The 27,115-nt window shown below is 42.1% G+C and overlaps 1 protein-coding gene across 1 annotated transcript in view; it reads right to left on the bottom strand.

Annotated features, from left to right (window-relative positions):
• Positions 1–27,115, bottom strand: part of adamts16 (ADAM metallopeptidase with thrombospondin type 1 motif, 16) — a 57,546-nt gene that overhangs the window by 6,939 nt on the left and 23,492 nt on the right. The window contains exons 9-18 of the mRNA XM_074654223.1: positions 26,365–26,502; positions 22,524–22,677; positions 19,374–19,469; positions 15,550–15,698; positions 13,450–13,622; positions 13,162–13,292; positions 12,739–12,862; positions 12,358–12,602; positions 12,023–12,158; positions 10,326–10,452 (exon numbers count right to left, since the gene is read on the bottom strand). Coding sequence (XP_074510324.1) covers positions 10,326–10,452; positions 12,023–12,158; positions 12,358–12,602; positions 12,739–12,862; positions 13,162–13,292; positions 13,450–13,622; positions 15,550–15,698; positions 19,374–19,469; positions 22,524–22,677; positions 26,365–26,502 — 1,473 coding nt within the window. The remainder of the gene's footprint in view (positions 1–10,325; positions 10,453–12,022; positions 12,159–12,357; positions 12,603–12,738; positions 12,863–13,161; positions 13,293–13,449; positions 13,623–15,549; positions 15,699–19,373; positions 19,470–22,523; positions 22,678–26,364; positions 26,503–27,115) is intronic.

The raw sequence follows: 27,115 nt of genomic DNA, 5'->3' as shown, positions 1-27,115 counted from the left end.
AATGTTTTCAGAAACATCTTGTAGTGTACTGTTTAGCTGTAAAATGGGAAAGTTTGTAACCCGGCAGCCATGAGATCTGTTGAAGAAATACCAAGCACCGCCCACCAGCCAGAGCACAGCCAATAGGGACACTCTCTCTCTCTGAAATGACCTGTGATTGGCCAAAGCCTCCCGTCACGGGCTCGATTTTTTAAAGCCTGAAAACAGAGCCATGATGAGGTGCAGAGTTCAGAACACTTGAATTACAATATGCTGAAAGGTTATTTTTTTGCCCAATGATGCCAAAAATATACTGCCTACTGCCACTTTAAGTCACAGCAATTTTTAGAGCCACGTTGTGTCTTATTTGGACACATTTCGCTTGCATTGTTGGCTTCAAGAGAGAGGGGAAATTCAATACACTTGAGTCTTAATTTGTATTTCTCCATAAATATGTGCATGATTTCCATGATGTAACACGCAAGCCTGTAGTGGTTAGCTGATATCATAGATTTATTATGTAAGAACATTTACCTACTTGCTACAGTTATGACATCATACTGGCACACTTAATTAAGTCTTATTTTAATCTCTCTTACATCAAATCTTAGATATCAGTTTCTGCACGGTAAAGTAAAATATAGCCATCTGACGATGAAGGCTCTAATGTGGTAGATGATAAAGGTGATATATTAGAGCTTTAATTAATACTGAAGGGCATTTACTTATACCATGGATTTATCACCACGGTGACCTCACTGGCATGGCTGTATAATATACTGATTAATGCCATATCAAGTTATACACCACCTTGTGATCTTTGCCTTGGCTGTTATTTGTAGGTGGGGGGGGGGGGATGTTGGAGGATGAGTAAGCGTACCGTTCTCTGGACAGAAGCACGGGGGGATCAGATGTCCTGTGGACAGAGTGTCAGATAGCCTCTGTGGTCTAAACGACGCTGACTAGATGCTCACCGGAGGCATTAAATAACTTCGGGGCCAGTGTTTATGGCTGTGCCACTGTGTGTGCGTGTTTGAGCTTTCAAGTGTCAGTGTGTGTGGGTGTTTCTCCGCTTATATCAGTGTACGTCCACGCTGCGAGAGAGAATGATATCATGCTCTAAATGTGAGGCATGGGCATCGGAAACCTTTTTCCATGATGTAATGCCGGTTCATTCCAACTTGCCGGGTGCAGACGCAGCAAAATGAAATAACTGCGGGGCCTCAGAATAGTAGCAGAGATGGACTGATGACCACAGATAGCTTGTCTAGTCTAGCATGAATGTTTTGGTCGGCCCAGCACATGTTTTGTGTCTCTCGGCTCACAGTTTATGCACGAGGAGGCTTTGAAAAGCTTCCCCAGATGCTTGGTGAAAAAAAGAAACTAGGACAATATGTTTCAGTTTAGTTCAATCAAAATGTTCTATACCGTACCAGGCATTTCACAAAGGTACAATTGTAATCAGTTCTGGTTGATTAAACCACGAAACAGAGCTCTCATATAGTCGGACACACAAATTAATGTGATCATCAGAAACCCAAACACTACAGCGACACTGTAACTATATTATATGCATGTTATGAGCGTTTAATATGAAATCTGAGCGCTGTATATACCACACTATACAGTGCTGCAAATAACTGAGTGTAAAAGCATGGAAATGAAGCCTGGAGGTTAGAAGATAGAATACCTAATATGAATATTGTGCAGGTTTTCTGCTGTAACATGGGAATTTGGTTGCTTTAAATGCTCGTATTTAAATTTCAAGTCTGGCAGCATATGTTGTTACAAAGCTCGATGGGTCTTCTTGAGCCCACTAAGAATTCACAAAATCATAATGTCATAAAATGTTCCTCTACTTGAGAAAATAATGTAACAAACATCTGGATATTTAATCACCTTGACAACTATTCATTTAATCAAGAGATGCAATTTAAATAATGCAATAACAACACCCTACTTACAATAATCAGCGTTGATTTAACATCCTCAATTAAAAAAAGTCTCTAATACATAAAAATCACAAGTTTTAATGTGGTATCATGACTTTACCTAAAAGACAGCTTAGTTTAGCTGCATTTTTTATAAATTCATAGATTATCTGACAGTTGTGTAATTATCAGTTCCCAAAGACCTCCACGTAAATATATAATATACTCAAACACTCAGAATCTGTCAATCATATTACTGAATTAAAAAAAAACGTGTAGGGCAGCAAAGTAGCTCTAGAAGTGTCTTCTTCCCATGCTCCCACGCACACATAAACACACATGTGTGCACACACACACACACAGAAAGACCTAAGCAGCCCCAGCTGTAGATAATGAAGGAGATAGTAGACGAGTGTTAACAGTTGTGAGATTACTTTACAGCCACCATTATCACTGCTTCCTCAACTCAGTGTAAACACACACATCCATTAGTGAGTGAACGCTGATAGGGGCGGTGGTGTGTGTAACTTTGTAAGTGGTGGAGAGAGAGAGAGAGAGAGAGAGAGAGAGAGAGAGAGAGAGAGAGAGAGAGAGAGAAAAGAAAGCAAAGTGGAAAGAAGGAATATCAGAGAGGTGCATCAACATCTACGATTATTTATAGGTGACTTTTTAAAGATATTTTGAGACAGACAGACAGACAGACAGACAGACACGCAGACAGAGTGTGTGTTTGTCATAAAGCCACAGCACCACAAATCCCTGGTGAGAGATTGGAAGTGCTGCGACCCCGAGCACAGCAAAGTTTGAATGGCAGCTATCCTTGGCTGACTGCTTGGTGGAATCAGTGTGTGTGTGTGTATGTGTGTGTGTGTGTGTGTGTGTGTGTGCATGAGGTCACAGAGAAAAAAAGACATCACATCAAAGTGTCCAGGCCATTAGGGTTATGTTTACAGCGGAGCCTGAAGCCACCCAGGTAATGGACACTGCAGTGGAGGTCGTACAACCAAGCTCTGTGCAGTGTGTGTGTGTGTGTGTGAGAGAGGTGGGACAGAAGGAACTGACCTCAAAGGCTTCACCTATGCCTCTGTGTGTGAGAATGTGAGAGAGAGAGACAGAGGGAAACAGAGTCAGACAGTGGGACAGACAGAAACCGAGGGGGGTAAGAGGACAGAGAGAGGCCGTGCTCCCTTTGCAGACAAGTGGTGTGTGTGTGTGTAGAGGTTTGGGGGGGAACGAAGCATCTGTTGTACCTACAGTATCCCGAGACATGAGTAAGCAGTTAAGTGCCGACTGAAACATATGGAAGTGAGACAGTCACTGTCTCTGACTAGCAGATAATGACACACTGTAAATGTGCAGATAAAGCTTGAATTGTTCGGCTTCTCGGTGTAAACCCCTCAAACGCTGTGAGCAAGAGTTCCCCCATGTCCTCCCTAATTTATGCCCTCTCTTCTCTCCTGAAATGGTTCGTTTCTGACTCCACTATACGATCAGTTTACCAATAGGAACATAATTCAATTTTCCACTGTAAGCGTGGCATAGAAACACGATACATGAATTTGGTTCACATACATATATGTGCACGGTAATATGTGCCGTTGTGTTATCTGATTTCTACAAGGGTATAATTGACAAACCTAGTTGAGACCATTCACTGAGTGTTGTTTCAATATACTGAGATTTTATAGAGTGCATAAAATGAGCTATTACAGCTCTATATATGACAAATTTTATGGTGAAATATTAGCTTTTACTGAACCCGGTGGTTCTCAATCTTTTTCAGTCATGACCCCTTTGGAGGCAGAACAAATGTCATGCTCCCCCTCGACGAGTAAATTGATTTATCAATCAATAAAAATACTGTAACAAAAAGAGCCAAATGAAATTTCCATGTTTCTCATTGATTTCTGTTGTGTACAGTAAGTGAAACATGCAAGTTAACTCTCCTCAAACTGCCAGAGTTTTTACTGACTATATATTGGCAGTTTCTCGACAGTTTCTTTACATTTTGGATTTATCTACCATGTTTGCTTGATGGGCATCACTAGTTTTTCCTTTTCTTCAGTGTCCAAGGTCTTTCTACAACGGCCCAAAACATTTCCATTAGGAGAAACGTGCTGCAGCTTCAGAAATGATGCCAATTCACAAACACATGAAAACATGAAAACAAATACAACAACAGAAATATGCTCCAAAATAAAAATAACGTGCAGCAGAAAGCCAAAATGACGGCAGTCAAAGTGAACGTGTTAAACAAACATTCGTTTTCACGCCACTAATTTCTTTAGCACTTATAGCAGGTTTTAAAAGATACTGCTATCATATGAAACTAGAAAACCTAAGGAATCCATTGGTGCCAACCATGTCATACTACCTTGTCGTGAAGGAGGCTAATTAACACCCCGTACTTACGTTAAGTTGGAAAAACTGTCATTCACTGGTCATTGTCAAAGGCGTCCCTTGACCTCTGACCTCCAGATATGTGAATGAAAATGGGTTCTATGGGTACCCACGAGTCTCCCCTTTACAGACATGCCCACTTTATGATAATCACATGCAGTTTTGGGGCAAGTCATAGTCAAGTCAGCACACTGACACACTGACAGCTGTTGTTGCCTGTTGAGCTGCAGTTTGCCATGTTATGATTTGAGCATATTTGTTATGCTAAATGCAGTACCTGTGAGGGTTTCTGGACAATATTTGTCATTTCTTCTGTGTTGTTAATTGATTTCTAGTAATAACTTTATGACTACATTTGCATAAAGCAAGTATATTTGCCCACTCCCATGTTGATAAGAGTATTAAATACTAAAGTCAACACAATGGAAGTTCTCCAGGCCTCTAGGGGGGGTGCACTAAGTGGAACAGCTTGATTTTCAACCCATGAGAGAGAGAGAGAGACCAGACCAGAGACTGTGTGTTGTTTTTGGAGCACGAAGAAAAGTGGAGGCGACATAAAACGGTACGTGTTCTTTTTTTTTTTTTTACATTTGGCCTTATAATAGCTGTGTAAATCTGTTGCCCTTTTATAATATTATAAAAGACTCAGTTGACAGTGAAGCTTCCTATTAGTTCAAATGTGTTTTCGTTGCTGGGCTTTAATTCCACATTATAAAGCAACTAAAAAGTGTTGTTTTGTAAAAGAATCCTTGGTAACAGTAATTACTCCACTACAACCCAACAGTTAATAACGTCGACTGTAGGTGGAGTACAGTGGTAGCCATCCTAACATAACATTTGGTGATCTCTTTCATCCAAAGTGCCTGACAACTCTATGAGTGCAGACGTTTTTAAGCCTGGGTGGGAATAATCTGTAAAGCTGGCACTAATGCGCTCTGCTCACACTACCAGTTTTTCTCAAATATAACAGCGAAAACAAAGCGAAGCAATGACTACATCAAATTAAATACGACACATTGGTACAAATGATGACACAATGAACCACAACCATGGCATTATTACTTAAAACGTCTGCCCTAACAAAAGCTCTGGAGGGACGTGACCTCCTTTTCTGATGACTTTACTTCATTTATATATTTCCTGTCAACACGATCGCTACTTTATGTCAGTGAATATGAGACAGCTCTGTGGTCATCATGCCGGATTTTTCCTAGGATACCTGTTCCAAAACGGAGACAGACACAAAATGAGCGAGAAAGGAAAAAGAAGGCACTGACGCTGCTATGCGGAGGAAAAAAATCCCCCTTTTGAACAGCTGTTGGTTACTATAAAACATGAGAGAAAGGGTAACGTAACTGGGATTCCATGATTTCAGTGCGGAGTGATTACATAACAGTGGTGCCCCGTATAATACTGTGTTGGGACGCCACCAATGGAATGCAGATTAAAGAAGAGATGACTTCATGAGCAAAGAGGGGGGATTTCAAAGTAAAGCATCCGGAACAAAAGCGGAGGGAGATATAGTGTGAAGATGAATCTGGAAATGTGTGCATCAGTGTTTACTGTAATAGATTTTTATTGGAGTTTTTGACTTTGGACTGTTCATTGGGTGGGGTGTAGTAGAGAAAATCGTTCCTTGGGAGTCTTGATGAAAGGGTGAGAGAGTTTGGGTGGGAGTGAGCTTCATAGTAACCAAACACCACCACTGTTCCTCTCTTGCCCTGCCCTGTCTTCTTCCTGTGTGTGTGTACCAGACAGCAGCTGATGGCCAGCCATTCTGCTCTTGGCAACATGATGGCAGCATCAACAGCATCATACACAATGACTGCATGTATCCTGTATATTTCACTTTATGTATACTTTATATGCATATGACAAACACTGTATTGCAAATAAAACAAAAATCCAGTAATTTTGTATTTCATTGCTTCTCAAACATTAAAACTAACTATATTATATTACATTTCACGCATTTAGCAAAATAGAAAGTGACTCATAACAATAGAGGCACTGATGCCTACAAGGCCTTATTGTGCCTGTCTCTGGCATGGCCCTCTAAAAATCGAGAAATAATGAGGCTACTTAAAATATTTTGATAGGCTTGACTTGGCCACAACAGAACAAAACAGTTTTTACATGCAGGGGACAAAAAGTCACATTTGAACATGCAACAACAGACATTTTTCTGGACATCCACATGCGACGCTGACCAAGATGAGGTCAGTGTCTCGGCTAAAAACCGCTCTCTGCTTGTAAATCAAGGCACAACTTTGTCAGCGGTGTCCACTTCGTTTGCAAGAATCTGGCTGATATTTCAGACCATTGCTAAGAGCGTACGTGGGAATACTCAGAATAGAGGCACGGAGGAATTGACGCCTCAACAGCAGCTGTCAAAATCCTCGAGATAAATGCTCTTGTTATTGCTTTGGAGACAGACATCTACTGTACTCTATAACTCTCCTGCACTATCTTCGGTAGTCCTGATAGAGGATCGGAGTTCTACACATGCTCTGTTTCGGTTGTAGTCTGCTAGCCTATGTTTTGTTACCTTGCGCGGCAGCTGGATTCCCGCAATGTGACGAGATCACACGAGAAATCGCAGGATCATATATCACGCAAAAATCCATCTTGTCAGGCTTCAAGTAATGTGTTTGTGTCCGGACCAATCAGAGTCCTTTGGCAGCTACGGGCGTGGTTTAAAGGTGTGTGACGACACAGAGATGCGACTGTTCGTTCTGAACAACAATGGCAGCTCCTAAAGAGGTTTGCATTGATGCTGCAATGGCATCAGTTATATCAGAAATGTATCTTCATTGAAAGAAGAGCAAAGAACGGCACTGAAGGCTTTTCTCAATGGAAAAAATGGTTTCTCTCTTCTCCCGACTGGCTTCGGCAAGAGTTTGATTGACAGATAGTTCATCCAATCACCTGCCAAGTATTTTTTTTTTTTTTAAGTTCCTGCCCTTTTCCAAACAGTTTCCAATGACAGCTTCTCAGATGGTTGCGTGTAACAAACCATCTGGCGGGTCAAGCTATATGTTTTGTGCCTGGGCTAATAATTGCAGACAGTGAGCTAAGTATATAGGAAGTTATAAGCCATAACTAGAGGTAATATATGGAGTTATTTCATACAAAGTGTATGATAATTGACAATTTGCTCCCCCCGAAAATTGACCGTCCAATTATAGCTTAGCAACCTTAACAAGGCATGGCAGACCTGTCAAGCTTTGGATGGAGGCGCCCTGCATGGGTCTGTAGTAAAAAAAATAAATACTTTATACATAAAAAGGTTGGAGGTTGGTGTCTTTTTTTAGCCTTTTCAAAACCAAAAATTACAAAGAAAAGTGTAAGAAACGTGTTTATCTGCTCTAATATCAGCTCCAAACATTAGCATGTCTGGTTAACTAACTGACTTAGCTTTAAAAAAAAAAAATCCCATTTTCATCAACAATTCTCCCTTCTCATTAAAACCAATGTCATCCCAGGAGTGTCTTCACTGATTTGTTTTTCTGGCCAGGGGTTTTACCCTTCGTGACACTGTCCAGAGCAGCGGAGACAAGGGAGGGACATTTCCCCCGTGTGTGTCTTTATATGTGTGTGTGTGTTCACACATGTCCTGCCTGTCAACGGGACGAACCACTCCCTATGATGTCCGCAGCATCGGACCACGTTGACTGATCTTTGATCCTCTGCCTTGGCTCTGTGTGTCAGGGGTATAGACAGTGACCGAACCGACTGAGCCGAGCCAAGATCCCACAGAACCACACCCTGAAAACCGCAGAACCATTAGTGGGTCCCGCTCCCACTCTCTCTCTCTCTGTCTGGTATCATCATACATCAGAGAAAATGTGCTATTGCCACTCTAAGTGACAGCGCTGACATTTTACAACATCGAGAAAAGGCCACAGCATCCTGGAAGTAAACCTCAACATATGATAACATTTCCTACTTTGGTTCCCAACTAGAAAATCAATCTTGTTACTTGTGATTCTGATGATCATCAAGGTTTGGAGGGAACCAACATGCCCCATCAATTCAGCTGGCAGTACATTTTGCATTCAGCGCTGATTCTTAAACTACACGTTCAAAAGTGATGTCTCTGGTGGGTCTTGATAGGGCCAGACAACTGCCGTTTTGTTATGAGCTTGAGTCCCACAGCGATGTTACATGTGAAAAAAGGTTTACAAGTCCTTGGCCTGCTGAATGAAACAAACACAGAAGCTAACCATTCCTGACAGCTGGTGAGGTATCATGCTGAACTGGACGAAGACACAAAGAGAATATCCAGAACTTCCCCGTGTCTCTCACATGTGTTTTGGCCAAAATGTACGTTTATTTTTCATTACATGAATGGAAAATGTCATCATAATGGAACAGGTGCTTTCGTGGGCTGGGAAAAGGGTGGACAATACAGCCAGTGCTGCCTGACACCCTTCATTGACTTTATTATTAGGAGATAGTGTGGGAAGTTGGGAAGAGTTGACTCAACCAATAAACAGCCCTTTTTGACACCGCATGTCAAGAAATTACAGAACAGATGTGTAGGTGTTGTAGACCAATAACACATGGCGCTCAGGAGGAGTGACGGAGGAGGAAGGTGAAAAGGACAGAAGGTAGGAAGACGATGAGAGATGCAGAAAGAAAAAAAAGGATATACTGTTCACAAGAGAATCTCTTCACTAGCGTGGTGAGCTTGAATAACTGTATCAGCCTATTTGGCTGGTGGCCCCTAAAGCCGCCTCCTCAAGTTCCAAACATGAACGTGCATGCACAGAATGCTGAGCGGTAACAGCCAACAATGTTTTTGGCTGTCACATAGCCTACGGTACACGAAATAGCCCTTCCAGGGTACGCCAATTGAACAATTGAATAATTGACATACCCTGAAGTCTAGAAGTCTAGATGGGCCAAACTCTTCTGTCTTTTTCCATCCAAAAGTATGTATCAGGAAAATATGAGGATATGTCTGCGCCGTTCAAATACCGTTTCCTAATGATGTCCAGATTGAGAGCCAGAGTATAGATATATTGATGAGGTCATTCCCAAACGTTCGAGGCCACAAATTGTCGTTGACATTACTAAGGTTTGAGTTGAATGAGTTGTGATCACATTAAACTCTAATCTTAACGGCGTAGCAGCTTTGTGAGGCTGTGCTGTGGCACAGTGGTCCCTGAGCTAAATGCTAATGTCGGCATGTTAACATGCTCACAATGACAATGCTAACATACTGATTTGGAGCAGTTATGTTTACCATGTTCACAATCTTAGTTTAGCGTGTTAGCATGCTAGCATTTGCTAATTAGCACTATACATAAAACACAACTGAGGCTGATGGGAATGTCAACAGCTATGTACTTATAATCCAAAGCACTGGACAAATGACTTATTATTTAATTTTGACCTGATGATGACAGTGGATAAAAGGTTTGGCAATCACCAAAGTGATTACAGTTCATCCCGAGGCTAACACGGATGTCTGTACCAAATTTCATGGTAATCCGTCCAATAGTTGTTAAGATATTTCATTAAAAATCAAAAATGTCAACCTCATGATGGCGCTAGAGGAAAGGTTAGGAGATCACCAAAGTCAGTAGGATTTATCCTCTGGATACCATGAATATTTGTACTAAATTTCATGGTAATCCATCCAATAGTTGTCAGGATAATTCACTAAACAAATACAATTTCAAATGTGCTGGTGGCCCTAGAGGAAAAGTCACCAACGTTTCTAAGATTCGTCCTCTGGGGACCATGAATACCTGCACAAAATTGTATGGCAATCCATTAAACAGTTGTTTAGCTATTTCAGTCTGGACCAAAGTGGTGGACCGACTGACCGACATTACCTTTCTAGAGCCATGACGCTAGCTTGGCTAAAAACAGAACCAATTGCAATGGAGGACCCTTTAATTCCATCACAAAACTACAGTTACTGAGTAGATGCATTTGCATCATTAACCATCACTACTATGACTAGCAAACACAACACACGTATAAACGAGCAGAGGGTCTGACCTGGCGGGACATGGTTGGGTGTTGCAGGGCATCAGTCCAGTAGCTGGTCTTGATCTGGGGTTGCAGTGCGATGTATTCACTTGCACTCTCAAGTCTTTGTAGCACGCTGACTTGGTGTTCATCTGGCCTGTACGGGTGATATAGCAATAATTTCAGGCACATCATCGTTGAAAGGAGAATATCATTTCCATTTTGACTTACACTCGATTCTGTCTGCCACTTGGCTACAATAAAATAACAGTAAAACAAAACTGCAGGCTCATATTTACAGTGGTGGATTAAATAGTTATGGTATTATAGATGATTGGCACTGATTTAGAGAAACACCAGTGTTATTGAGCTTGATGGCTCATTCTTGACCTTGGAAACAACAGCTTGACAAAAAAGTTATCTGGATCTTAGAACAAAACAGCATTGTTTGAGAGTCATAGTGTGTCAAGCTGCTTGTGAGGATGCTATCAAATGTTTGCATATATTATACCTGCAATATGTGACACCTGTTTAATAATTTGAAAACATTTGAATGCTATTACGCTGAAACTCAAATACCTTCTGGCTAGTTAAAAGAATGATGATGTAACATATGAAAACAATACTTTCTGTAGTTATTTTCTCAGTGACTAATAAACAAAAGAAAGAAATACCCTGACTTGTGTTTCGGATGAGTTCTGGAACAAATGCAGATCTGACAGTGTTGTGTGATTTATGAGAAACCTGAATCCCAGCTTCACAGATCAGCTGGCTGGTATTTGGCCTCAGGCATGGTCAATCTGCACATCCTAACTCATTCAGTCACACTCTTTAATAAAGCAAACTACCCCCAACCCGTCGTGGCCTACAATCAGGACACAAAGAGGTGGAGGTGGTTAGGGTGGACCACGACAGACCAGGGTGGGGAACTTTAACCTGCAGTGTCAATCAAAAGGAACTCTACACTGGGGGCTTTGTTCACACTCATGAAGGCAAGCGAGTGCACGCACACACACACACACACACACACACACACACACACACACACACACACACACACACACACACACACACACACACACACACACACACACACACACAATACACTCGTACAAGCACTCACAAAGAGCAATGTGTATGATAAACACACTCTCACGCGTCTACTGACTTTTGTCTACTGACCTGCAGCCTCAAATCACCATGCCAGGGTCTGCCCAGGTCATTACAACAACTTTGCATATGTGTGTGTGTGTGTGTGTGTGTGTGTGTGTGTGTGTGTGTGTGTGTGTGTGTGTGTGTGTATGTGTGTGTGTGTGTGCGTGTTTAATACTAGGCCTCAGGTGGTACAAAGGTCACTGGTCGAAGTCATGCATGTGCGTGCTTGCTTGCTTTAGCGTATCTGTTTGTGTGTGTGTGTGTAATAGCAGGTCTCCAGTAGAACAAGAAGAGGTCCCAGCAGTCCCAAACAAGAGCTACTAATGTCCCCTCGGTAATGATGGGAACGCTGCCCTCTCCATTTAACCTGCAGCTAAAAGCCTTATTACAGATCTGAGAGGTCAGACTGAGTTTCAGATCTGAAGGTGAGCTCTTCTTTTTCATCCACACAATCGACTTTGAGATCATTTTAGAATGATATCTACTATACTTTGAACGCATCTATCATTGCAGCTTGAAAAAACAACAACAACATTGTTACACAATGCTACGTCATTCAGGCGTACACTTACCTCCGGCACAAGTTGCTGAGCATTGGGAGCGTATGATGGCCCATGTATAATTGTGTTTGATGTGGTTCCTTTTCTCGTCGGCTTTCTTCAGAGTGTATTCCCAACGTACACCTGGGTTCCAGCCCTGCAACAATATCTACAGGAAAGAGAAACGTGGTAAGAGCGATGAGACAAAGGACAACACGAATATTTAGATGCAAGTAATCATGGGAAGTAAAGAAAGTAAGTCGCAGGAATGAAAGAGAGATTGTTGCACCAATATATACATACATTGACATGTTAAATGTATACATATCAGTCAAAGCAGTACTTTCTGTGTCCAGGCGATCCCTTACCTCTATGACTAGCGTCTCATTAGTGGGGCCAGTTGATATGAGGCTCTCTGGTCTGTTGTAGGGTCTCTTGTACTCAAAAATAGCTCCAGCGATGGGGTGTCGGCCTGGCCAGTCCACCGTCCAGTGTCCGTTCAGGTAGTAGCGTCTCTGGGTGTCCCTGATGGCCAGGTAGGAGCTGGACGTATTCAGTTCCATCACACGGATACTCCGAGCTCCTGCTGGGATGGTCACCACCCCATAGTACTCTGAGAAAGAGTGCAAAATATGAAACAACACATATTGTAGCTGTATATAAAATGATAAAAGGTAAGAAAAATGCAGTTGGGATAAAGAAATAAATCAGTAGCTTTTAAAATGAACAATTTAACGACTATAACTTACGGTTAGTGTAATGCTGCTTGGTGTACTGTCCTTTGTAGATCTTGCAGGTGGAGTTGTCTCCTTTACACACCCCGCAAGCATCAGGCACAGCCGTGGAGCCCAAAACACGGTCACAGCCCACTCTCTGTGGGAGAAAAACATTATTGCTTGTACACATAAAATCCAATATACTTTAAAATAAATTGCATCAGTTTCTGAAAACTACCGTCATTTATCCCTTTTCATGACATTTAAAGTAGTAGTGAAACAGCACGGCAATGTTCTCCTACTGCTACAGTATATCCACGCTCAGACTTTATAGCTCAACTTCAAAGACTTCACGTATGATATCATCTTCAAAAGAAAATCCAACACTAACTCCAAACGCTTTGAAATCAGTCAAACCGTGTTACTGTCTCACTGCTTGACATTTAGAAGTGTTACCTCACACAGTCCGTCAATGCAGACATTAGTGCTGTCCTGTGAGCAGAGTGTCCCATCCTTAACTTTGCCGGCCAGGGCAAAGAAGAAATCGTAGCCTTCAGCAAAGCAGTACAGCTTACACACATCTTGATCTGGGAGGAAAAGGTAATAACCACAGGGGCCACAAGCAAATAGTTTACTACCATGATACGGCTCCTTGGTAAAAGCCTCCCCTTAAAATTGCTCTTTAAATCTCTTTTTTTTCTTGAGTCATTTGAAAAATGAATGGGCCAGGGACAGTCGTCTCACCGTCCACTCTGGTGTACGGCCTCCAGCTGTAGTACCATCCTCTGAACTGTTTGCTGTTGAACTCGGCACACTGCTGCGCCCTGTAGTCAGTGGTGTTGTGGGGGCAGTCCTCGGTGTTGCAAAGTTTGTACGACCTGGAGGAACCCTCGCAGAACTCCCCTCCGTATGCAGGTCTGCAGAGAAGGATTGAGAAATCTGTCTCTGTTTGTTGCATAATACTCAGATACTCAGTATTTCACTAGAATCATTTTCTTGGCAATGTCCTGATTTCTTTTCATGTGCAGGTGAGTGATGATATGTAACACTTAGAAGAAAATATCCAATTGCAATGTGTTAACATGAAATTCCGAGGAAGAAAAAAACATTTCATCTGAGTGAGCAAAAAATGTGTTAAATTACAAACAACAATTCTGTGTACTGGCATGACTAATAGGTGATGCTTACCCTGTATATGTGGCTGTGTGTGAGTGTGCCTTTGTGAAGGCTCTTCCAATCACAGGTGTACATCCCCAGGCTATATTCCTTAAAATCCCTTCCACGGGACAATTACACCTTCTATAAGCCCTCTAATCACATTGTCACTTATCTCTCTCCCGCTCTCAGATTCCCTCCTTTTATATCTCTGCATTTCATCTTTCGCTTTTTTAATCCCTTCTCTGTCATCTCTCCTACCCCCCCTCCCCCTTTCTCTCTCTCCCTTTGCTTGTCTTTGTCTACCTTACCCTCCGCCACCATCTCCCTCTCTTTCTCCTCATCACTCTCTGTCTAATTTAGCCCGCCACTTGTCAGGATCTTGGCATGACATGATAAAGGGGAGGCCCCGGCATTCGGGATAGGGCCCCTTCACTGACTGGCGGAGCAAATAATCCTGAGTGACTGATGAGTATAGGGACTAAGTGAGCAGATAAGTGATGAAGCGACAGACCCATGTGAGCGATCCTCACTATTTTAATCACGTGTCTTAATATACTCTTGGCCTTGAGTCAAGCAATCACAAACAGCACAGACCATCTCCGTAGCAAAACATAAGTCACTTGAGAAACCTTCAGTGTGTCCCTGAAAATTAGGACAGCAGCAACAGTCAGCTTTGGCTGTGGGTTTTACCCTTGTTTTGAGCTTTGTGTTGCATCATTTCAATATATTTTAATAGTTTGAAAGGTTTACTTCATATATGTTTGGTGAAATGTACAAATCAACTCCGTGTTGACAGATTTATTAAAGAAATTGTAAGACATTTTGGAAAATACTCTTTCACTTTCTTGCGTCCGAGAGTTAGATAAGAAGATAGATTGCTAGAGCCAGGAGGTGGTTAGCTTAGCTTTCCATAAAGACAAGATTCAAAAATCAACAGTTTGTGATTTAAGTTGGAGTAACATGTTAACCCATTTGTGCACAAAGACTTTAATTTAGTATGATCAGGAAAAATGCCACAGCATTTGTTCTGTTAAAAGTCTTGAAATTTGGTACAGAGATACTGGGCAAAGTATCTAACAGTACAGGTTTAAAGTTTTTAGATCACATGAAAAATCACACTTTTATTAATAGTCAAAGTCACGATTGTTGAAAAATTAGGAAAAACGCGAACATAGTGTATATTAAGTATTTTCCATGTTAATTTTACACTGCATATTTGTGCATATCTTTGATATTCAACTTCTTAAGAGTTCATAGGCACCAAATACTTGATTGTGCTCCTTGTAGTTTCTGAGACACAGACATTTTCTTATCATACCATATCTAGTCTTTGTGGGATTACTTTTTTTCCTAAGATATAATGGAGTCTAAACAGTCGTGCCATGTGCCCAAATACTAGATATAGTATGATAAGAAAAACTCCCTTTTCAGCCAAATGGTTTGACCGATTTTTAAAATTTCTTCACATTTGTGCTTAGGCCAGAAAACACAAAATTCCATTGCGGGCACAAATGGGCTAAGCTGAGATGACAGTGGTATTTGTTCTTCTTATCTTAATCTTGACAAGAAAGCAAACCATTTCCCAAAAATGTCAAACTATTCCTCTAAAACTGATTGCCACAGTATTTAAATTGTTGCTAACATGCACTACTCTACTTTTTTTGTTACTTTTGTGTCTATCTCTACCTTGGGTTGTTGCACTGCCTCTCTCGATAGGTGACTCCGCTCTCACAGCTTCGTGAGCAGGCAGACCAGGACGACCACTCTGACCACTGGCCGTGCTGAGGCCTCGGGCCCTCGTCGCCCTGTTTCACACACTGGCCCCTCCGACACCACTGGAGAATGAGAGAGAGAGAGGAGTTATGAGTGGAGGGGAGGAGAGGGAGGCAGAGTAAAGCATCATAAAAGTGTCAAAAACATAGAGACTTTCCAGCGGACCCTGCCCTTTATCTTCTTTATGATGACTGTCTGTCAAACCATTGAAGAGGACGGTAAGAGATATAGCTTTCAGGTTTAACTGCCGTCAGAAAGGTCGTGGTCCGGTCCTGGTTACATACTCACAATCTATCAGTGAAACTCCAGTTGTGCTGCGTTTTGGACAGCCTCTACCTTGAGCTGTCATCAGCTAGAATTAACAGAGCTAAGCCAAACACACATCTGAAATGTGGAAAAAACTGTCTCAGACCTGACAAGGATATTCTCCTACAGTGATAGTCTGTCATATGTGCATTTCACATTGCCCTACCCTGTATTTAACATTTGCTTTGTTTCCCTAATTCCTTTTTTTCCCCTTAATAAAGCAGTAAAAGTAAAAAACAACAACCATAAAAACATGAAACAGTTTGAAATACTTTGGCAAACAATGCACAAATCAATAATGTTTCTTCACTGCTGAGAAACATTTTTAGTTCTAAAACAAAAGAATAAATATCTGCCAAGGCACTGAGCTAATTTAACTTCTGTCCAGGGTAAATCAACTTATGGGTGGGGTATCAACCTTTTTGTGACTTGTTTATTTGTATTCATATCTGGCGTCTACCTAAATTTTGAAAGAAGTAAACCAGAAACAGCAGATTTTGACTACACATTTCCAAATGTTAACCATTTTTCTCCCACTTTGGCGAGGCAAATTCCCCTCACAGTCGGTCCTGGGGAGTGTGCAGACAGCCATGTAACACAGCTGCTTCTTTTTACCCTACAGAGAGGAGCTTCAGTGGGGTTTACAATTACCTCCTCAGATACCACCACCCGTCTGCACAGGAGCCATTCTGACCAAGTGGCTTTCCACCCGTAAACACTGCAAAATGTGTTCCATGATGAGGCAACCAGGCAATGCAGGAGAGGAATATCTAACTATAAAGCCAAGAATCTCTGTCTGCGGGTACGTCCTTCGCATGTCTGGAGAACCGCTCATCCGATCGACTTCGCACTTGGTGGGTGTATTGCTGGGGACCAACGGGAGTGCTTTGTCGAATTTGGTGCAATTTGGACACGTAGTTCAATATTAATAAACGTTGAATAAACAAGCGCTCTGTGTGCAGCAGCGGGGGGGTGGGGCTTCAGGACGGAGAGTGGATGACCAACTGGACGCAGACTCGAACCAGAGTGTATTTCACCTCTGTGGCCGTGAGTAGGCCGCGGATGTGTTTTTCCACTGTGAGTAAGACTGTTTTCCCCCGGTGTCAGACTAATAACGTTACCGCCAGCAAAATACCTCTGCTAATTAAATCCATGCACTACTTTACAACCGCAGTGGTTACGTCAAAGCACGCCACTAATACGCCTATTTGGAAATTACCTCTGCTAAGTGTATTTCATCGATGTTTTTGACTGTGAGTAACCGCGATCTTTTCAAAATGCAAAACACTCCCAGGTCGCGGTTACTCCCGCGAACAAGTGTATTTCTGACCGCGAATAGCCGCGACTTGGGTGTGTGATGCAACTATGCATGGTAGGTGTATTGCTGAGGACCCAATGAAGCACAGTGTCGAGTGTGAAGTTGGTTGTATGAATGGTTCTCAAGAGAGCGACACCACAGGCCGAGCATTCAGCCCGTTCGGGCATGTTTTGAACGGGCATTGAACAAGTTAAACTAAACGGCAAATTATGTGAATCCAGTTTGTCTGTAAAGTGTACTGCATGAGATGATGGAGGTGCTACAGGAAGCTCATGCCTCATACTCCTGAATCAAGTTATAAACTGTATGTCATCCAATCACGTTTTCCAAAAAATGAGCAGTACTTCACTCAAAATCCCTAAATGCAACGTGAGAATCTAGACTCACTTAAAGCAACATTATGTCACACGGCTGTTCCCGGCTGGCACGGGATTGAACTGGATCTGTACATGTCAAAATCAAGATGACATCAGTCACCATATACTCAACTGCTTGCCTCGGAGTGATCTCAAGAACCTTTGCATGCACACACACACACACTGTGCACACACACATGCATTATTATTATTGATAGGGTGGCATATATTCAGCTGTTCTCGCTTTGTGTGTGTTCATGCCTGCCACGAGACACACTCTAGCACACACACAGTCTCACACGCCCCTCCAACTAATCTCGTGGTCCCTGACTTAAGAACTAGAACAGCTGATTTCCCCTCAGTTTTCCCCCTGCGGCCGAGTGCCACGGATTCCTAAGTGAGCCTGTCATTGTTTGTGTTCAGTTAATTGTCCCGTGGAGGGAGAGGGCGGGATTAAACCATCAAGTTCGATATATTGAGAAGCAAATGTGGATGAGGGGCTGTCAGGGGAGAGAGGGTAAGAGAGAGAGCGAGCCTTGGGGGAGAATCATCTTGAAAGAAGTAAGGGAAGAAACAAAGAATAAATAAAGAGCACAGATTGCTTTTTGGCCCGGGCCCCAATGGCATATTTTCGCCACGTCAGCAACAAACCAATTGCAGCTGCTCCCCGAGGTAAAATAATGGAGGGGAGAGTGTGGTACCTCTATCAAAGAGAGGGATTTACTGACGCTGCACTCAAATGAACCCAGATCTAAAAACACAACAAAGTAAATCCGACCTCTTTGCTTACAAGTTGATTTATTAGTCTGCACTGGGACAAAGGAATTGGTGTGTAAAAAGACGTCGTTAAAAGAAGTGCAGTGTCACTCTGCTCAAGGCCTTTTGTCTTGAGATGGCCAAACTAAGTATCTGCACTACATAACACTAAAACACTCAATAAATGTTGCTTTTATAACAGTATCCCCATCAATTTCGCCTGTTCACCTTATAAATTAATATCACTCTTTGTTTAATGCGATTTACACTCTCTGAGGTCAGCGGTATCCCTTGGAGGAGGAAACTATGTGAGACTCTTTACAAGCTCTTGTACTAAATGTCACATGGCTGATAATACTAAGCAGCACAGTGAATAAAAAAAAAACCACAGGGTCAACTGATGCCTTAAAGGGAAAATCAACTCTGAAATTGAATTCACTTATTTCATTGGTGTTACTGTGCAGGGCTGTCACTTTTAATGTTCCTTGTTAGAATTATGCTTTTGGGCATATTTTCACCAAAACTGCAAATTAATGTGTGTGAGAAACTCTTGTTTGGTGCCTTTCATTTGTGGTTTTATTTGGTGAGATGTTGCCATGGAGCAATGCGCTGGCAACAGTCGAGTAAACAGAAAAAAAAAAAAATCACATGCTGTCCTCATTTGACAAAAACAGGCGTATTAACAGCAAAATCATGTTGGCTCCTCTGACTAAAATGGAACAGAGTTTATCTTAGTGATGGTATTATAAAAGGGTAACTCTAACCCCTGAATGGATGGTGCATTAAAAAAAAAAACATGATTAAAAACATCCTGAAGAAGGAGGTGTCTATCTGCTGGGAATGTCTTTGGTATGACCACTTGAATTGCCTCAAAGGCGATGGATAAAAAAAGTCCAATAGTATTGAAGTTGTTCCCACCCCGACAAAGATTGTGAACATATCACCCAACACCCTCTCCACCTCACACACACACACACACACAAATACATGTGTTAAGTCACCATATCAGGGCCGCAGGCGGAGCCTTCAGCAGCTGGCATGAACTTGGTCTCACACTTCCTCCCAACACGATGGCACCACAGAGCCTTGCAGATATCCTGGGACAACATGGGAGAGAGAGGCAAAGAGTAAACGACACGGCACCGCAGCTAACATGTTCTCGTGCTCAGTATCCCTCTCACAACAGCTGTAAACAAAGCCAGCGATGGGAAGGGAGAACAAATTATGATAACATTGTTATATTGCCACTAGAGAGCTATTAAAACATGTTGATGGAAACTTGCTGAAATAGAGACGGTCTGAATAATGATCATCTGGCGAGCGATCAGTGTGCAGCAACCTTGTATCTCCAAAATATTTATTATGCTTCAGTAGCTAGGATAACATTTTATCATCACACAGACAATGAATCAGTGATAATAAAAAAAATCCATTGTTTCCGCAGCAGAATGACAAAATGATTAAATGAAAAAAAAAAAGGCAATCAAAAATTTCATACATTTTCTGTGCCAAACATCTTATGTTCAGAAAAAGTGAAACCTGCACAGGATATAAACAGAGATAATGCTATACAATTATGTGCATTAAAAGGGCACAAATTGACTTAAACTTACATGATGTCATCATGGCTGTGTTTCTCAGCAGCGGGCTGAAAGATTCAGATGGGAGTACTGGGTGGTTTCCCTGCTCACGTTGCCTGAGAAACATGGCCTGCTACTTTTTAACATGTCCACTCTATTACTATCTGAATGACTATATCAGATTTTGACAACTCAGTGCAGATGTTGACAGGCACCTCGGCCTCGGTTTGTTGCTGCCAAAAGCCACCATGGAATTCATCCCAAGGCTTATTTGTCCAGCTGTTTTGCTTACTCAGGCCTTTTGTAGCAGTAAAAAATGGCACGAAGTGAGTGATGGAAGGGAAAGACAGAGAGAGAGAGATGATGGACAGAGTGAGACAGAAACTGAGTTAAAGAGAGAAAAAGGGAAAAACAGCCATACAAATTATTTTTGCTTTTCGCTAGCCAGCTCTATAACCACACGCACCACGGAGAGTATCATTTGGCTCCTCCAGCGGTACCTTATCTTGACAACGCCTGTCAAAAAGTTTCATGAAATATGAATTCATTACACAATGAACTGCACCGCTGAGGCCGATTCCTCGTAGTGTGTTTTTTACGAGTAACAAGTGTCTGGAAAGACAGTGAGCGTGAGTGCTGCTCGGGGATTTTTGGATCCCGTGCACCTTGCTGCTACCAGGTGCACGGACACAGACAGTGCAGGACCGCAAACAAAACCACGAGGGAGCAATTTTCAAATATCTTATAGCTGAAATAATGCATGGATGTTTCAATGTTTAGACGATGCGGGCTAAGTAGGATACCATGTGCTGATATCGTGGGTTCCAATCCAGCTAATAATATCTCAACCCCAACTCCGTTTTTTCCACCATGCTCTTCAATAAAACAGAAAACCTCAAAAGTAATCTTGAAGAGAAGGAAGAAGAAAAAAAAGACATTTCTTGTCTTTGTCTTCTTGCCAGTCCTGTCCCCTATTCCAATCCATTCAGGGTTAGTAGTTTTCCCACCGCAGTCTCTAGCGCATATTCAGCAGTTACAAGGTCATGTGGCATCATCCAGAAAAAGTTGTGTCCCCGTCTGGTGCTACAGGAACAACGCTGGTTGAACCATTGCCAAAATAAATAAATAAACTGGATAAAAACATGGAGCACACAATAAATCCCTAGGTGGCAGGCAGGTAAACTTGATCGCAATCAATGGCAACATAAACGACCATAAGGGCGGCACACAGCAGAAAAATTGAATACCTGAATTTCTTTTGTGAAATGTTGTGTTTTGAATGTCAGGGCCACCGTACACAATTGCACTTAAAGTCTTCTACTAAGTGGCCAACTGCTATACTCTTACAGTTTAAAGGACCAATATGTAACATATTTACTGTAATAAATCATAAAATGACCATGACATGTCATCAGAGATTAAGGAAACATGCTGGATTGAAATACTGGCTTCTCTGACAACAATGCTACAGCCAGTATGTTCTCCTTTTTAAATTTCCATTCCTGTCTGGAACGTCTGTTTTTGTTTTGGTGATCTTGTCCGCTGACCATTTCAACACCCCGTTATGAAGCAAATTGTCATACAAACACAGCCTTCTGCAGCCATGGAAGCAAGAAAACAAACTGGATCGACAGAGATAACATTGCTGTTAGGTTCTACCCGAACCAGAAAAGCCTCGGCACATCTCTCTGTGGTCCGTGTGCAGCTGGCTTATCAAAGCAGCGAGTATTTGAGACACACAGCCGGTGAAGTGATTCCGTCTATTGTTGCTTGACAGAGACTAACGTGGCCGTGTCTAGAAGGTAACCCTCAAATTGCGAAAACGTGCGCTAACTGCTATCAGTCACGCCGGAGGAGCGGACGGGCCACGGCTCCAATGTTTTGAATTTGGACTGCTGTTACCCATTTTAAATGCTAGCTGTCAGTCCTATAAACTGCTCCTTTAAGATTTCTATCTGCCTGGAGGTGGCAAATTTATTTTGGGTTAATGAGTTTGCTGACAGAGTCCATGTACACACAACAGTGTGCAGGGCCGGACTAACCTAATCTTTACAGTGCCATTAAACACTGAAGTAATCTAAACCCTAACTGGACTCAGGCAGGGTATCTCAAACAGCAACATCAGCTGTAATGAGACAATGGGAGAGCAACAAGGAGAGATTCCCATTGGCAACGCTCCAGTGTATATTTAGTCATCTATCCCAGTGAGTATATCATGGGCAGAATTATAACTCTCACTGTTTATTTTGTGTTTGCGTGTGAGAGAGAGAGAGTACAGTATACATGCACATGAGGGAATACAACCCTAATCAGTTTCTCTTTTCCTTCCCCTTTCCTTTGTTCTTCCTTTTTTTCCTCTACCTCATTACCCCCATCCCGCTCTCAATTTCTTCCTCTGGTGTTTTTTCCTCAGGAACAATTGCCACCACATTGTTTTAAACTAATTAAGCACTCAAGTTTTGAGTGGATGTGCTGGAGAAATCCCCAGGGAGAATTAAAGCACGGCATGGGATTTTTAACTCATTTTGACATTTGCATGGGACGGCATAATTGAGTCAGAATCAATTTTACCTTCTTAAAGTCGAGGGTGCAGAGTTTGGCCTTCTCCCCGAATTGCCATTTACACTGCGTGTCTGCGTCGTAGAGCTCGCCAGGCAGCTTCTCCGGGTACCGATACTCCTTGACTGCTCTGGGTTCATCTGATAGGCACACAGCCTGGGCAGAACTGGAGGAGAGGAAGGGAGAATAAACGAGAAAGTAATGGAAAAGAAAGAAAATGAGAGATGAGACGAAAAGAGAGGACAAGGGGTAAAGGGGGGAGAGTGAAGGTGAATAGGTCAGCAGAGGACAGGAGAAGAAAGGAAAATAGGGAATAAGACAGTAAAAGAAAGCAGAATGAATCATTCATCTTTAAACAACTGGTGATATACAACATGCATGCAGACATAAACAAACATAAAATGTAAGGTAGCTGGTATATGAGGCTCCGTGCTGTGCGCACAGACATTCCACAACAGAGAGCATCAGTCCGTGATGCTCCATTGTTTCCCACCTTGGAGAGTACCATAAAGTGTTGCCACGGTAACATAACAATTTGCCAAACTCAGACCCTGAGAGTAATGGTTTTAATGCATCAGAGGCTCAGACATAAAAAAGTCCTTGCCCATATCGCTCATATCCTAACACCAGCGGGGGGTTTCCAATGTTAACTGATATCACTGGTAACTATACCGAGATGTTTTACAGCTCATACGCTGCAGTCGGGGGAATATAATACAACAATATGGTGGAAAGAGCATGAAAAGGCAAAATATGTTGGAAAGGTTCATCGTGTGAGTGAGTGGTCATGATTGCTTTAGCAGAGTATATGTATGCGTGTGTGTGTGTGTGTGTGTGTGTGTGTGTGTGTGTGTGTGAGAGATCTTCTATCGATTTATGGGTCCTATGTGTCTACAGAGAACAATGGCTGTTCTGCAATATTCAGATATCCTACATTATTCACATTATAAGGTTTCTGAAAAAGACATTACAGTTACAGTGTACACACCTCAACAGGCGCACAAGTAAGGCCTGTGGGCTGGGCACTCACTCACACATGAAACTACAAGCCCAATGTAGCACGGAATGGATTCCCTTTAGAGCAGCTTTTCGTATTCGCTGATGCCACTGCAAGGCCAGGTTTAGGACGACATGTTCCCAATTCCCAAAATTTAAGCTGTAAGCACTGTACGCTACAAGGTTATCATCAGCTAGGGATAAAAAAAAGATAAAAATAAACGGTTGTACGCCTCTACCAACCAGTCAAGTTCAGTTTACATCCATGTCTGTCCAAAATGTCATCACTTCCTCATTTTATCCTGTTAGACATTTTGTGAAATTGTCATAATTAGGATATGAATTCTTGAGTTATGGCCAACAATGTGTCAGTGGGTCAGTGACCTTGACCTTTGACCACCAAAATCTAATCAGTTCATCCTTAAATCCAAGTGTATGTTTTTGCCAAATTTGAAGAAATTCCCTCCAGGCGTTCCTGAGATATCGTGTTCACAAGAATGGACCGGATGTATGTACGTATGTACGTACGTACGGACAACCCAAAAACATAATGCCTCCAGCCACGACTGTCGCCAGCGCGGAGTCATAAAAACTAAAATAAATGAGAAAAAGCACCCATTCTTTTCTAGGATTCCCTGCAGATATCCTGACTCATCTCTTCCAAACAAAAAATATTGTGCATTTTATATTCCCACGGTTTGTTGGAACATCAAACACAAAGACAACAAAGAGATGTTATGTGGCAAGTGGTAAAGTCTCAATGACATATGCCAATTACAAGACAAGAGGATCAGTGGGCACAGGTGGATTCTCACCTGACAGACACCTACTGTATCATAATATTTGCTTACAGTAAACACGTAGCTGGAGCCAGCAGCCAGTTAACTTGGACAGGGTGAAACAGCTAGCCTGGCTCGCTCCGATGTCACAAAATCCACCTATAAGCACCTTTAAAACTCACCGATTAACACGCTGTTTCACATTTGTTTAATCCGTACAAAAACAGAAGTGTGAAGGTACCTGGCTAGTTGGCAGGAAGTTACTGTTCTGTACTGTTCAGACCAAGAAATAGTCTGGCACACACACCCCTAATAAAACAGCAAATTGTTGTTTTTACACCTCAGTGTTTATACAGATGGATTTCGTTCAGAAGCAGAGCGAGATATAAAGTGTTAATCTGTGAGTTTTAGATCTCAGGCTAGCTTTTCCTTCCGTTTCCAGCTGTGATGCTAAGCTAAACTAACCATCTTCTGGGTCCAGCTACACACTTATCGTACAGACTTGGCTTGATCTTCTCTTGGCAAGAACACGAATAAGCATATTTTCCAAAATGTCACAAGAGATACAGAGATGTTTCCTCAGATGTTGACTATAAGGTAACCAAATGGGCCAAATAGTGTCATTTGTGGCATGTGTGACCCTAAAGGAAAAGAAATGGGACCTCAAAAGAATCTTGTTCACTGACTTTCTGATGCCTTTCACCAGTGCTCACACAGACAAAAACAACTTCAAGTGGCTTTGAAGGGGATTTCGCTTCCCCTGCCATGAAAGTTGTCCATCCATTTTAGGCATGACAAAGAGGTCCGATAAAGCATGTGACTATACATAAAGCGTTGGCACGGCCCTCTCTGTCATAGCTGACTGAGGAGAGGCAGATTTAGAGCGAGTGTGATGTAAACTCTGTTGGCCGACACAACGCTCCCCCCTCCGTAAGCAGATGAAGGTAGAGACATTTAGGAGTCTCGGTTAACTCGACGAGACACATTTAGCCAAAAATCATTTAAATATCATAACATTCTGTTGATTGCAATTAGGAAAACGTACAGCATTTCAGCATTTTTATCATTCGGTGATTATGCAGGAAGACGACCCCTGGTTGTTGCAGTGGTGCAGAGATCCCCTCCACGTGGCCTCAGGGGGTGACGGGAGTTTAATATAAGGCTGACAGGCCTAACAAGGGTGAGGTCACCCTGGCTCTAATAACTCAGCGAGGAAATACACTGTCTGTCTCCACCACTCTGAGAGGGGAGACCTGACAGTTCAGTTAACACACTGGTAAATTTAGTGGCGAGCACTGGCTCTGAGCTATCTCGTTTCAATCGCGCACACACACATGCACAGACGCATAGAAACACAGCCAGACACATGGACGCTATGTCTGTGATGCTTGTTTTTCCTCACTTGGATGGGCAGGCTTGCATGCATGAAAATGCAGTTATTAACACACACATGACTTTCTGCCTCGCACACTTTCACTCACACGTACGTTGACGCATAGTACGCAGTCTGTAAAACAACACTTAACTGGAGAATAGCAGCACCACATATCACATAGTTACTATGTCAGCTATATATTCCAGCGTCTCACACACGTACGGTATATATACAGTAGGCCTGTTTGTGCTCGCAAAATAAAGCCCATAATAGTTATAACATAAGTGCAGTTTTTCACTTGGCACTCTTCTGATCAGAGCAGCATTTGTAACTGATATATCTGCCGCTGTCGTCTATCAGTAACACATGTTGAGTAATACAAACACAATGCATGTTAGAAGTGGCTATCGCCAGGGGAACTCTTGCTTTAATAAGTCGGTTTTTATAAACTGATACAGTGCTTTATGTCTTTGTTGCATGAGCACTCAACAAAGGCTGGCATGAGGATTTACTCATTACTCATCAGTGTGCCATATGGATGTGATGGAGCTCTTCTGTTTTTGAGAACTTAATGAGACTCTTCAAGCAGTTCTACCCATAAATATCATTATTAACAATAATTGCTTCTTAAATCAAATCCTTTTTAGCGTTGTTTTAGCGCCACAACAAAAGCACAGCAGTAATAGAAAATGTGGCTGCTTACTTGAGGAAGCGGCTGAGGTACTGGCGGCTGCAGTCCGACCAGGAGAAGATACCGTTGTGACCGGCTAATGTGGGAGACATGATGTTTCCTTCTGACTTCTTACAAACGTTCCCTTCGCCGTCATGGACCATTCCAAAACTGAGGAGTAAACAAAAGGTATAACGTGTTTTCTGTGTACAAGTTATGGTGGCGGTGCTCCAGAGTAATAGTTTCATGTTATTTAATCCAAAATAGAAGACAGATGGCCGTACCATGTAAATGTGGTTGTAGCAAGGGTGAGCAACAGTAGGGCTGCCCTTGACCAAAGAAATTCTTAGTCGACTAATAACACTCGTACGATTTTGTCGACTAATAGATTAGTTGATTTAATCGACAGATCTGTAAAACTGAGTTTCTTCACAAAGAATCACACAAAAGCACCATTTTAAATCTTGTGTTTACCAGAAATGTGCTCATGTTTCTTAGAAATAAGTTATTCAGCATGAAAAAAACATAAAAAACTACTAATCGACTAAAGAAATCTTAGTTGACTAAGACCAAACGACCGATTACTCGACTAACAGACTAAGAGGGGGCAGTGCTAGCCAATACAAACCACAACATTGTATTACATATGGGAATTTTTGCACAAAAAATGCTTGAAAACATCTTTTGTGGTCCATGCTTAAATCATATGTTGTTACATGTCAAATGTGCATTGGAAAACAGCATTTTTTGTCACTATTTTTCAGAGCATTTTATGCCTTTAATG

The sequence above is a fragment of the Sebastes fasciatus genome, chromosome 12 (genome assembly GCF_043250625.1).
Source record: "Sebastes fasciatus isolate fSebFas1 chromosome 12, fSebFas1.pri, whole genome shotgun sequence".
In the NCBI taxonomy this organism is placed as follows: Eukaryota; Metazoa; Chordata; class Actinopteri; order Perciformes; family Sebastidae; genus Sebastes; species Sebastes fasciatus.
The sequence above is the reverse complement of the archived record's forward strand: the minus strand, read 5'-3'. Positions and strand labels throughout refer to the sequence as shown.